At 46.3% G+C, this 12,961-nt stretch overlaps 2 protein-coding genes across 4 annotated transcripts in view; both read left to right on the forward strand.

The window, feature by feature from the left end:
* NBR1 (NBR1 autophagy cargo receptor) overlaps positions 1–2,829 on the forward strand; it is a gene marked incomplete in the record, with an annotated part of 39,915 nt that extends 37,086 nt beyond the window's left edge. Inside the window, 1 exon segment of the mRNA XM_027774797.1 lies at positions 1,088–2,829. Within this exon segment, the coding sequence (XP_027630598.1) occupies positions 1,088–1,261 (174 nt within the window).
* Positions 2,830–2,999: 170 nt separating this feature from the next.
* Positions 3,000–11,301, forward strand: TMEM106A (transmembrane protein 106A). 3 transcript variants are annotated; one of them, XM_006156087.3, is made up of 9 exons: positions 3,000–3,223; positions 3,423–3,502; positions 5,336–5,773; positions 6,303–6,366; positions 8,561–8,714; positions 9,177–9,317; positions 9,426–9,469; positions 10,067–10,120; positions 10,462–11,301. In XM_006156087.3, the coding sequence occupies exons 3-9, from the start codon at positions 5,563–5,565 to the stop codon at positions 10,580–10,582; spliced, it is 789 nt and encodes a 262-aa protein (XP_006156149.1). In that variant the 5' UTR covers positions 3,000–3,223; positions 3,423–3,502; positions 5,336–5,562; the 3' UTR covers positions 10,583–11,301. The 3 variants fall into 3 exon arrangements, with proteins under 3 accessions (XP_006156149.1, XP_027630599.1, XP_027630600.1); XM_027774798.1 differs by having other exon boundaries at positions 3,000–3,502; XM_027774799.1 differs by having other exon boundaries at positions 3,000–3,502; positions 5,543–5,773.
* Positions 11,302–12,961: the final 1,660 nt, after the last annotated feature.

Genomic DNA, 12,961 nt, shown 5'->3' on the forward strand with positions numbered 1-12,961 from the left:
AAAAATCTCCCGTAAAAAAAAAAAAAAAAAAAAAAAAAAAAACACTGGACTGGCAGGTGGCATGGTTGTTGGGGGTGCCAGACTCCCACATGGCCAACCACGGCTTGCTTTCTCACTCTCCTCACCCCTCTCTTTCTTTCTGGCGAGCGCACGAGCCCTATAGCAAAAAACTCTCAAAAAAAAAAAAAAAAAAAATTGGGGCTGGCAGGTAGTGTGGCGGTTAAGGGCACTGCAGTTGATGTCCCGGACCTGGCGACTTGCCTTCTCACTTTCCCTCTCTCTGTCTCTCTGTCTCTCTCTCCCTCTCTCCGTCCCTCTCTGGTCAAATTAAAACAAATAAATAAATAAAGTTAAATAAAATAATTAAAAATAAATAAATCCAATAATTCTTAAAAAAAAAAAAATCAAGAAGGCTGCACAGGATGTTATTTCCCAAGCATTTTTTGACCAGCTTCTTTGCACATCTGACAGAATTTCTCATACCACCTTCCAGTAGTAATCTCTCTTATTTTGTTCATACTTCTCCATCATCACAGTTACCTTTATGTTCACAGAGTCTCCATGTCTTATGAGATCTCCTTCATCTGGCCAAAGAATGATTCTTTTCAAAAGTTCCTTCTCAAGCATACTTAGTTCTTTTTTCTTTTCAAATTATTTTTCCTAACTATATTTATTTATTTATTTTAATTTGACCAGAGAGAGACAGAGAAAGAGAGAGAAAGTGAGAAAACCACCACCAGGTCCAGGACTCAAACCATAGTTACCCACGTAGGAGTCCACGCCCTTAATCACCATGCAGCCTGCCAGCCTGTATTACAGTTCTAAGGATAGGCCATTATCCCCCAGTTTTCCTTCTCTCCTCCTTCAGGTCCAGATGTAACTAATCTAAATCATGGCCTGCTCCGTCCATACCCTGTCAGAAGACCCATTGGTATCATCAGGTGGACAGGAGTGCTATATTATTGCACCTCATCACCTAGTATTTTGAATAAATGTCGAAAGACCAATATGACTCACAGGATAAAAATTTGTAAGATAAGCACTTAAATTATACAGAAAATGTTACACTTTTCTTGTCTCTGCACAGCCAATAGTTTCTGAAGATCAGACAGCAGCCCTGATGGCCCATCTCTTTGAAATGGGATTCTGTGACAGGCAGCTGAACCTAAGGCTGCTGAAGAAACACAATTACAACATCCTGCAAGTTGTGACAGAACTCCTTCAGATCAACAACAATGACTGGTACAGCCACCGCTATTGAGGAGTGACCTTGTATTAAATAACTACCTGCTGCTCAGAGATGATCTGTATTCTGTCATTGGGGTGTGGGGGAGAAGCCCTTGCTTGTTTTTAAACCTCATGAATGTATTATATAGAGCCCTTTATTGAATTATCAAGACAATACCTGTTACAGTATTTTTGGAGCAAATCAAAGATCAGAACTTAAAATTTTCAGTCTAGACATTGGATGAGTAATAGGAAGACAGTTTTTCAACTGATTTGGATAAAACTCCTTTCTCCATTTTAGTGCATTGAAGAGTATAACTTGAATTTCTATAGAACCTTTTTCTTTCTGCTTGTATTTAAGTTTATTTCTTTGGTTACTGTGGATGTTTTATGGGATATCTGTTAATTGTCAATTTTTAAAGGAAATTACCTTGGAAGTTGTTTTTCAAGAATTATTCTCATAATTTCTGTAACCTACCCCAGGCCTCTTAGCTAAGGTGGCACTGAAATGACACCTAGCGCATGATAGAAACATTGCTATTCTTCCATTCTCAAGAAGGTCACTTCCCCACAAAACTAGGAATTGGCACTTAGCAATTGCTTTCTAAAGACCCCATCGGTGCATTTAAAAGTACCTCTTCCCAGGGATCGCTGCATTTCAATGAAGAGGAAAGGGTGTGCTGATTGACACACCAGCTCCTATTGAGCAGTGTCTATTGTAGTAATTTAGCATACATTTTTCTTTTATTTAAGGGAAAAAAATGTAGGTAGGTAGTGTGAAATATTTTGCTAATCCTATAGAGAAGGAAAATAACCTTTCTGTTACTTAAAGGGAAAAGTAAATTTAACAGTTAATTCTTTTCTTTATGTCAGGGCAGATCTTATTGTAGAGTATGGCAAGTAGAAAAATGTGAAAAGGGAAAAAGGCAGGGTCCTAGTTTCTCAGTCAAGTTCAGAGTGGGCAAGTGAGTCTATTGAGAGTTGTAGGAAATGCAGACGATTCCTTGATGGTTTGAACTCTGTCCAGAGATATCTGGTCCTAGAGAGCCCAGAACAGGAAGATGGTATTTCACAAAATTTTGATGGGGTAAACTCGCTGGAAAAGTTTTTGTTTAATCGACTAGAATGAATAGGAAAGAGCTGGCTTCCAGAAGTACCGGGGTTTCCCTCTTTATAGAACGGAGTCTTGGGTAGTTCGTGAAGGAAAAAAAAAAAAAAAAAAGGAGGAGGAAACGCTGTTTTATTCATGAAAAGGAAGAATCTTGGCCTGAAGGGGAAAGGATAGGTAAAATAGTATTTAACCTGGTTGGTATTTATAATGAAAGGTGATTTTAATTATTAGCCATAATGATGTTTATTTACAGTGTAACTCTTGGATGCTACTACATAAACCAGGCTGTTTATTATTTAAACGTTTTTACGGGGGCTTCTGGGTAGGAGGAGGAGCGGCAGGGTGTGTGTAATTGGGTTGATTTCCAGCGGGACCTGTCTTAACCATCTGAGTAGGGGTCCAAAAGAGCCCTTGGGACCGGTCGTTCTCCCCGTTGTACTTGTACATAACCATTTAAAGACTGATGAAATAAATGTTCTTTGAAACCCCTACCTGTACCGGCTAGCCCTTGCGGGAAGCAGCGCCTGGGCCCGCAGTGACCTTTGAAAATCTGTCTCCGTCCGTCTTGGGGAGGGGGAGGATCCGGGGAGGGGGGTGGGCCCACAGGCTGGGGCGGAGCCTGCGCCACAGGCTGGGGCGGAGCTTCATCGAAGCTCCCAGTCAAAGCTGGAGGCGAGGGCTTTATTCTCACACTTTCTGCTTGCAGCTGTTTCTTTCGCTGACGTCCCTCGTAGGTAAGGTGCTCCCGGTACCCTGCTTTCCCTTTCTAAGCTGAGGGCCAAGGGACCTTCTGTGCCGCCCCTCGCCCGACATACAGGCACCTGCGGGTACCAAGCTTGACTAACGGCCTCGCGGTGTCCAATAGGACTTGAAATCCTCCCCCAAGTAAGTCTCACCTTTTCCTTTCACGCCCACTATGCCGGCCCATGAGAGCCGCTGAGTAGAATGAGAAGCAACCTGGCCTAGGGGAGCCAGGGTCCCTGCACCCCTTCAACGCCGCACAGCCGCTCCCGCAAGGACTCTGCTGAAAGGGGCGGGCTCCAGTCCTTGGCCCCACCCAATCTGGAGCCATCTTGTCCTAAAGGCCCTTCTCCCCCGGGACGGTCTTCAGACACGTCGCCCTCTTTCAACCGAGTGGAACCCCGTTCTCAGTCCTGAGCCAAGGTAAGGCTCCCTTTATTTTAGCCCAGGAAGATCGGAGTGCGGCTCACCTTGCCCACCTCATTCTGCCACCGCTCTTGATTCTTTGGGAAGAACCCCAGAGTTAGCCTGACCTTTCCTAGTGAAGGACAGACCTAACCTTACTACGCCCCTCACCCAGGTTTTCTTTCCACTCCACCTGACCTAGCTGTCAGGAAGAGGATTACAGCCTCCCCATCACGACTTTTTTCAGGTATGGTTCTCAGCCACGCCTGTGAGCACTCAAGCCCCCTTTCTCTCCTGTTGCAGAGACTTCTGTCTCCTATTAAGCAAGCACCCACGTGCATTCACACGCAGCGCTGAAAGACTGTTACGGGATGGGGAACTTGAGCTGCTCTATGTGAAATCCTCACTTTAGGTCCAGATCTCTAAAGACCTATACTTAGATGCAGAATGAAAAACCACAAATGTATAAAGTAGGAAAAGAGAAGTTGAATAGGAAAGTGGAGATTTTTCATAGAAAATAAATATACCCCCACATTAGAAAGGTATGTTGGGTGAGCAGTTGCCAGAAAAGTATAACTGCACTAGGTATAGGGTTAGGTTTTATTTTTATTTTAAGATTTGGTAATGAATATTTAGCTAGGGAAGGCCTGTCATAGTACCTGGCTTCTTCGTTTGACTTACTGGGCTTTTATCTGTGTTTGCACACTTCCCTCAGGTGAGAAATTTGATTACCTAATCACATATGCCCAGTGTAGACTTTGAACATATATAAGCATCCATATTTGGCCAAACGTTCTGTAGGATTCCTGTGTACTTATGTGGAATGACAAGAGGGAAGTTTTTTTTTTTTAAAGAGAATTATTTTTTTTATTATCATTTCTCAGTTTTATCAGAGAGAAAGAAAGAAAGCCACAAAGTCTAGGACTCGAACTGTGGTCAGCCATTTGGGAGTCCAGTGTCTTTTAACCACCATGCCACCTGCTGGCCCCCACAAGAGGAAAGATTACAACCTTCCCTAAGTTTTTGGCTTTAAGCTTGTCAAGTTAATAAAAAAGAAAATGGGACCAGCAGGTGGTGTAGCAGTCATGTCACTAGACTCCCACATAATCGCAGTTGAGTCCTGGACCCTGGGGCCAGTAGGTGGTGTGGTTAAAGCAGTGAACTTTCCCACATGGCCTACCAGGGTTTGAGTCCTGGACCTAGTGGCTTGCTTTCTCACTTTCCTTCTCTCTGCGTGTCTCTTTCTCTGGTCAAGTAAAATGAATGAATGAATAACTACAATTAAATTATATATATATATATTTAAATCACACCCAGCACCTATGTGTGCTTGCTCAAGATCCCAGGAGAGTGGAGGAGAAGGGAATGCAGTGTGACCATCCCCCTGAGAGGGGGGGTGATTTCTTACTTTCCTTCTCACTGTCTGTGCCCTCCCTAGCCTTCCCCAAGTACACGCGTCCTAAGGAAAAAAAACTTAAAAAAAAGGGGGGGGAGGGCAGAAAATTAGATTCTGCTTCCTGGCACTGAGCCTGATGGGAAGAGGGAGTTTTCACAGGATCTGGCTGAAACTCCTGATCAGCTGTGATTGATGTAGCTGATGTCCTTCTGCTGTTATCTCAGGGCTGTCTGCTTGTTTCCGGCTACCTACCATGAGCCCTCTTCAGAGCAGTCACAAAATGGAGTAGAGGAAGGGATTCTTCAGAGTACTACCCTCTCCGCCCCCAGCCCTGTCCTACTCCCTCCTGGGGAAGTGACAGCTCAGCAGCTTTTCCAGACCAAAATAAATGTTCTGTTCACATGGAAGTCCGTTGAAGTGAAATAATTTCAGCGCTTTTGTTTTCCCTTTTGTAGGCAGATTGATCTCACTCATGGTGATGAAAGGAGTTGAAACGCATTGAGATTTCTGATCTGGAACTCCATGTTACCGCTCCATTTTCCTTAGACTTGAGCTTATTTAAGTTGTGGTGAGGCTTCCTGCCAATCTTGAGAACTGGAAACCAAAATTATACCTGGCCTGTGTGCTAACAAGCTTGGCAATGAACTAACTTTCTTCCTTAGTGAAAATATTTTCCTGAACCATGGGTGAGGTGTTCTCCCAGATGGGCTCTGGGCAGGAGGATGAGAACAAGTCGATCCTGCCCTCGGACTCAGCTCTTGGCAGCAAGGCCGCCAGCTATTCCAGCATCAATAGCAGCAAGTCTTTTTGTTCCTGTGTACCTTGCGAAGGGGCTCTTGGTGCCAGCTTTGTGACTTGTCCCACCTGTCAAGGTAGTGGGGAGATCCCCCAAGGTGAGTGGCCCAAGGCTCTGGAAATAGCCTAGAAGCCAAGAAAAGCTCAGAGCTGACCTGGGCCCAGCCCCTCTAAGTCTCCTTGAATGGGGTTGGATCTGCTTCCAGCTTCGGGTCCCCCAGCCTCAGGCCAGGGAGATGCTAACTATCCCTGAGCTCCCTGCAGAGCCCAACCCTCTTAGTTATATTCCCCAGTTCTGTGTGTATGTGTTGGGGATAAGGGTTCTAACCACTCTGCTCCCTGGGCAACACTGTCTTGGAATCCAAAATTACCTTTCCAAAGAAGCTAGGTATCTCTGATTTGCTGGTGACTTTCAAAGACTCTTTGTGGAAATCTTACCTCCATTTTAGAGATGGCAAAACTGAGCTGCCAACTTCTGTAGGACAGCCCCATGCTCCTAGTCGTGGTCTGGGGCAGAGTTGGCACACTTCTGACATTGTTCTATAGGGTGGAGGGGTGCTCCTGAAAGGCTGGCACAGGAGGCATTATTTATGATGCTACTTGGCCCTTTTCACCTCCTTTCTACAGAACTGGAGAAGCAGCTGGTAGCTCTCATCCCCTATGGGGACCAGAGACTGAAACCCAGGCACACGTAAGTACCTCTTTCTTCTTCAGGTCCAGGCTATTTCCCCAGAAGGCTGCTCCACTTGTTTGTCTCCCCCACTTTAACCCTCTCATTTTTTCCCATTGGTTCTTCCCTAGAAAGCCTGAGCCTCACCGAACTTACATACTAACTCCCTGTTTCCAAGCATTTTCTTGGCTTATGAAGCCCCGGTGCCCAGTGGAGGTAGCATACCATTTACTGCTACACTGCTGTGCTCTGCAGGCTGTGACCACATGGGAAGCCAGAGTTCAGTTCTCTGTCCAACCTAAAGGCTGGTGCAGTAGCATGTGCCTATAATCCCAGCCACCCAGGAGACTAAGCAAGAGACTGAAACAGAAAGATCCTAAGCTTGAGACTGACCTGGGCCACTTAGCAAGGTCTTGTTTTAAGATTGAAAAAAAAAACAAAACAAGGGCCAGCTGGTGGTGTGGTGATTAAAGTGGCTGGATACCACAGAGCTGACCACACTGCAGTTCAAGTCTCAGACCTAGCAGCTTGAGGAACACACCAGGCACATGTGCATGTGTGCTTAAAATCCCAAGAAGAGGACAACCCATTTTCTAGGACCCCCTCCCTTCTTAGGAGCTCTGTTTTTCCTCTTTTAACAAATTCTCCACTTTGCTTTATGAAAAAAAAAAAAAATTCTGAGAATGGAAGAGAAGGGATTGTGGTGTGGCCATCTCTGGGGGGTGATTTCTCATTTCCCCCACACTATCTCTTTCTCTTTTGTCTACAAGCGCATGGGCCCTGTAGCAAAAGAAAAAGAAAAAGAAAAGAAAAGAAAGGAAGAAAGAAAGGAAAGAAAGAACAAGCCCAGACATGGTGGTGGTATGGACTGATAAGCCCCAACTGGGTGATTGAGGCAGGAGGATGGGATGAAGGGGGAAACCCCAGGCACAAAAGATGTCTCCTGAGGCTACTTGGTGTCTTTCCCTGAAAGTATCACTGCTGCCCAGAAGCACGGCCCTTCTCCAAGCCAGGGACTTCTTGGCTCTGCAAACCCTCCCATAAGCATGCAACCCTGACTGCAACTGGTTTGAGGAAGTTGTTTTTCCTAAGCACTTCCCCTACTCTGGCAGTTATGATCTGTTTGTTTTCTTCCTACTAGAAATGGAAAACCAGCTGCTCCCTGTTCTGGGACAACTCAGGCAGTGGGAGAGGCAGCTCGGGTTCACTGGGGGCTTATGACCCTGATTATAATCTGAGTCCATTTGACATGGATCCCTGCAGTTTCTCCCAGCAGTCCTCGGCTTCAACCTGGGAACCACCACCCAGTCTCTACACCAGAATTAGAAACTAGCAGTGCTCCTCACAAGATTGCATATCTCACTTTTAAATTAGATGGTGAGGGGCTGGCAGGAGGCATGGTGATAGGGGTAGCTGGCCTCCCACTTGGCCAACTGCAGTTCAAGTCCTGGACCTGGTGACTTGTTTTCTCACTTTCCTGCATTCTCCTCTCTCTCTCTCTCTCTCTCTCTCTCTCTCTCTCGTCAAATTAAAATAATAATAATAATTAATTAAATAAATAGATATTTTAAAGAAAATAAATTAGATGGATGAATGATGTCCTGTCCTGTATAGGAATATTAACATTTAAAACTCACATTTAGTGCAACTTATTTCTTCTAGAGATGATAGCATTCTTTGAGCTTTTTGCTATGTGCCAGAACCTGCACTTAGTGGTTTGGTTTTTTTTCCCTTGTTATCCCATAGCAAACTAAGAGATAGGCAAAGTTATCTTCATTTCACAGGTAAGGAAACAAGCTTAGGGAGGTAAAGTGGGTGGCTCAAGGGGCCAGCAGGTGGCATGGTGGTTGGAGTGCTGGACAATATGGCCAACCACAGTTCAAGTCCTGGACCTGGTGGATTACTTTCTCACCTTCCCTTTGTCTTTCTGGTCAAATTTTAAAATAATAACAATACAATTTAAATAGTTTTTTAAAAATTTGGTGGCTCTGCATTATTGGACCAGTGGGAACAAAGAGGTGGGAGAGGAAGCCAGGAGCTGTCCCCTAATCTGTGCTCCTGCCTACTCTGGGCAACATCTGTGGAGATAAATGTGCACATGTCAGGAGTAGGGGCACAGGGGAGGCTCTTGTGTATGGACAGGAGTGTCTGAACCTCCCCAGATTTCCTAGGTGTTCAGGCTTCACTCCTCCATCCCAGGTCCTCTTTCCTACAGGAAGCTCTTCGTGTTCCTGGCAGTACTCATCTCCCTGCTGACCTCCTCGTTCATCATCTTTTTCTTGTTTCCCCGGTCCATCATCGTGCACCCTGCAGGCCTCAACTCCTCCACAGTGGCCTTTGACAATTCCGATATAAACCTCAACATCACGGTGGGTGGCCAACCCCTCCTTCCCAGCAGCACTTCTCTATAGCCTTTGGCCCATGTGGCACCTTTGGGCGTGAGTACTCAGGGATCTTACATCACCCGTAGGGTGTGGGAAGCCTGAAGAGAAGCAGGAGCAACTATGAGCCCCATAGCAGATTGTGTAGGAATGGGATTCTAAACAGTGGGGGTCAGATTCAGGGCCAGATAAATCATAAGGTGGAGTAGGGGTGGCAGTGCCTGAGGGCCCCAGAATAGGCAGACTGAGTGGAGAGACACTATGCAAGGTGGAACCAGATCCAGAGCCAGCTCAGCTTCTTAAATATAACTCCCCCAACTGTACCATTAAGAACCCCTCCAAGGTGATCCTAGACTAGTCCTCCGTACCTGAGCCAGATTTCTGCAATAGGCTTCTCTTGTCTAATGATAAGCCACCTTCACCCCTCTTTTTCCTTATCTTCATTCCCAGAATGTCTTGAACATCACCAATAGCAACTACTACCCCATCACTGTGACCCAGCTGACCGTTGAGGTCCTGCATCTGTCCCTCGTGGTGGGGCAGGTTTCCAACAGCCTCCTCTTGCACATGGGCCCTTTGGCCAGTGAACAGGTGACTCCCCTCTCCCCAGCCAGCCCTGCCTACAGGTGTGTGGATGTGTGTGGCAGTGGAGACGGGCAGCTAGAGCTGTTCCTAACCCTGTGCTCATCTGGTTGACAGATATTTTATGAAGTAGCCAGCAGGATATTGGATGAAAATACCTAGTGAGTATTTCTTGATCTCTTCTCCCTTAGCCTTTTGCCCTGCTAGGAAACCCAGATAATACTTATCAGGTTTCCTTAACTGCTTAGCAAACTAGCTAGCATTCGGCCTGCTCTCCTGTGGCCAAGGCTAAAATAATGCAAGGGTTCAGGATCCCTAGTCTCTGCCTGTTTGAACCTAGATTGGAATGAAAAACAGGCTGGAATTTGGTTAATCTTTACAATATGTGACCCTGGGCTCAGCCTGAATCACTGAGGAAGATGAATGACTTGTTTTCTGCTGAGAAATAGGTAAATTTATCTTCGTATCACAGATTAGCAAACAGCTTAGGGAGGTAAAGTGGATGGCTCAGCATTATGGGGCCAGTGGGAACAGAGATGGGAGGGGAAACCAGGAGCTGTCCTCTATCCTCCTCCAAGTAAGGGTTAAAGTGATAGAGCAGCAAGGTGCATGTTCAGCTTAAAGGGGAACAGGAAAGAGAGTGGCTTGTTGGGGGGCCCTGATGGAAGGAAAGAAGGCCTGGAAAGTATGGAAACTGGGATCTACAGGTCTCTGAGCTTCCCGATGTGAAATGTGGTCTCTTGTTCTCTATCTTTCAGCAAAATCTGTACCTGGCTGGAAATCAAAGTCCATCACATGCTTTTGCATATCCAGTAAGTAGGGCTTGGAGCTCTGGAATCCCCTCTCTCACACTGACTTCAGTCTCATGTGGGAGAAAAAGTCATCCAAGCTCCTCATGAGCCTTTGCTGCTCTTGAGAATTACAAGTCTAGCCCCTTCTCTGTGCCCTGTCTTGCTTATAAGCTATTGGTGTGACAGCCACAGGGATGTCTGGAAGCTGCTGGAACACAGGTGGGGTAGCCACCCAGGTACCTGGGGGACAGAAGAAAAAGGAGGAGGAAGTTCTGAGGAGCCAACTCAACCCAGACTGTGGAACAGGGCCAAAGCTTGCCTTTTCCTCCCAGACGTGGCCATGAATCCTTCTTCCTTTCCAGGGGCACCTTGACCTACTCCTACCTGAGCCGTTCTGAGCAGGTGGTCTTCCAGAACTACCAGTATGTGGACTGCCGGGGAAACACCTCAATGCCCCACCTGCTGACCTCTCACCCACCGTGACCGTGTGCTGTGCCTTACTCCAGGCACCTGCACACCTGTCTGCATCTCCAAGGACTCCCTGGTGCTCAAGGGAGGACTGTAGTGACTTTGCCAAAGGAAAAGTCCTGCTTTCTCACCCCTTATCCCGATCCATCACCACAGAAAGCTGGCTGTGATGTTAGCTTGCTACATGCACACACACACACACACACACACACACACACACACACACACTGATTTCCATGGGTGTTCTCAGGAGTCAGTATCAGGTCCTGCCCTTGGTCTTGGTCTGTCCTGAGGAACTTTGAACCTGACATTTTCTTGGGGCTGCCTTGACAGCCCTAGAGTGGCACCTGCCTTTTCCATGCTGAGCACCTTGGTGGTGAACTCCATCAGGGCCCATTCCCCACCTATCTGAATAAGAAGAAGCTATAGTTTTGCCTAGCTTTTAAAACATGAACCCTTTTCAAGTTTCCTACCCAGTGAGAAGAAAGTGACTTTGGGGATACCCAGTGCTCTCTCCAAAGCCATTTAGGGGACCATTTATGCTCTCTCATGCCTCTCCAGTTTGGTGGTATGGCAGACCATGATGGTGATGGCCTGCTTTTTGGCAGCTGGTTCTGTGCCCATCTGAAAGTAGGACTGGCCAAAGCCCTTTTGCCCTCTGTCCTTCCTAACTAATGATTGTCCTTAATTGTAGAAAAACAGTTATTCTCCAGCTAAAGCTTCTCTATAAAACAGATTTATTGTTCTCGTAGTGGGGGGGTGGGGGGAGAGATGTACCTGCACCTCTTGGGCCTACACAGGAAAAACAGCCAAACCAGTAACTTAAAGGTATTTATTATAGGAGGGTTTCTAAACTCACAGTCTTGAATGAGAGTGGGCACAGGCAGATCAAACATGGGTGCCTGGTTGCTTTCTTCACCTAGGCTACTGGGCCCTGGTCCACCCCTAGCTTAGCACCAGTGCCCACTCACTGCTCACAGAGGCCTCTGCTCTCCTGTCACACACAGCTAAACCCAGGTTCCCATGGGCTCTCAGCATTTCTGTACTTCAGGAATGATGTGTGCTCACTAAAGGTGGCTAGGTCTGTATTGTGCAGAGGGCGGAGAGATGAGTATGCAATAGGGAAAGCAGAACTTGAGGTAGGAGAGAGGAAGGTGGTGACAACTTGTTAACTAGGGACTTGGGAAAGGTTTGTGCTGTCTCCAAGCTTTCTTGCCTGCGCAGCTGGGATCAAGATAGTACTGGTGGGGTCAAGCAGGTGGTGTGGTTGAGACACTGGGCTCTGTGGCAGACTGCATTTCAAGTCCTGGGCCTGACATTTCCCGTCTCTGGTGAGCACACGTGCCCTGTAGCAAATTAAAAATAATGGGGGAAGGGGAAGCAGCAGGTGACATGGTTAAAGGTGTCGGACTCCCACATGGCCAACTGGTTCAAGTCCCGGACCTGGTGACTTGCATTCTCACTTTCCCTTTGTCTCTCTCTGCTCAAACTAGAAATAATAAAGCTAAATAAAATAATTATTTTTAAAAGATTTTGCTATAGGATACATGTGCTCACCAGAGAGAAAACAAGAACTCACTCCCCTCCCCATCCAGGGGGGATGGTCACACTATAATCCTTTCTCCATTCTCTTGGGATCTTGGCCATGCATGCACACATGCCCTGCATGAGTGTTAAGCCATCAGGTTCAGGACTTGAACCATGGGAGTCCAGCAACATAACTATGCCATCTGCTGGTCCCATAAATAATTCTTTAAAAAAAAAAAAAAAAAAGATACTACTGGTAAGAGCACAGAAGTCCTTGGAACCAAGCTGGAGATTTCTATGTGCAAGCCAGCAGATGTAAAAAATGTATGTAAGATACTCCCCATCTCACAAACTGTCTTAATATTTGAAAAGTCATCAAGGTCTCTTTTCTCTGGGCTTCTGAGCTCCAATGTGTCCTGTTCTGCTCACCAAATGAACCAACCCCATAGCCTAGTGGTTAAGGGAGCCACATCCCACTTGACTCTCCACAATTTTAATTTCGGCCCTGAATGGCTTGAAAAACACCCTGGGTGAGTGCATACGCATACCCAAAATCCCAATAGGATAGAGAAATGGAAGAAGAGGGATTGTGCCATAGCCACAACCTACTGGGGGATGCTTCCCTTTTCTCTGTCTGGCCAGTGTGTATACTCTGATGATTTAAAAATAAAAGATTATGGGGCCAGCAGGTGGAATGGTTAAGATTACAGTTCCGATCCCAGACCTGCCAGCTTGAAAGTCACACTTGGAGCATGTGTGTGAATGCTCCAAATCCCGGGAGGAGAATGAAGAAGGGATTCAGCATGGCCCTCCCTCTTGGGGAAGATTTTTCACTTTCCCTCTATCACTCTGACAAGTGCATGCACC

This window comes from Tupaia chinensis, unplaced genomic scaffold (genome assembly GCF_000334495.1).
Source record: "Tupaia chinensis unplaced genomic scaffold, TupChi_1.0 Scaffold000477_2, whole genome shotgun sequence".
In the NCBI taxonomy this organism is placed as follows: domain Eukaryota; kingdom Metazoa; phylum Chordata; class Mammalia; order Scandentia; family Tupaiidae; genus Tupaia; species Tupaia belangeri.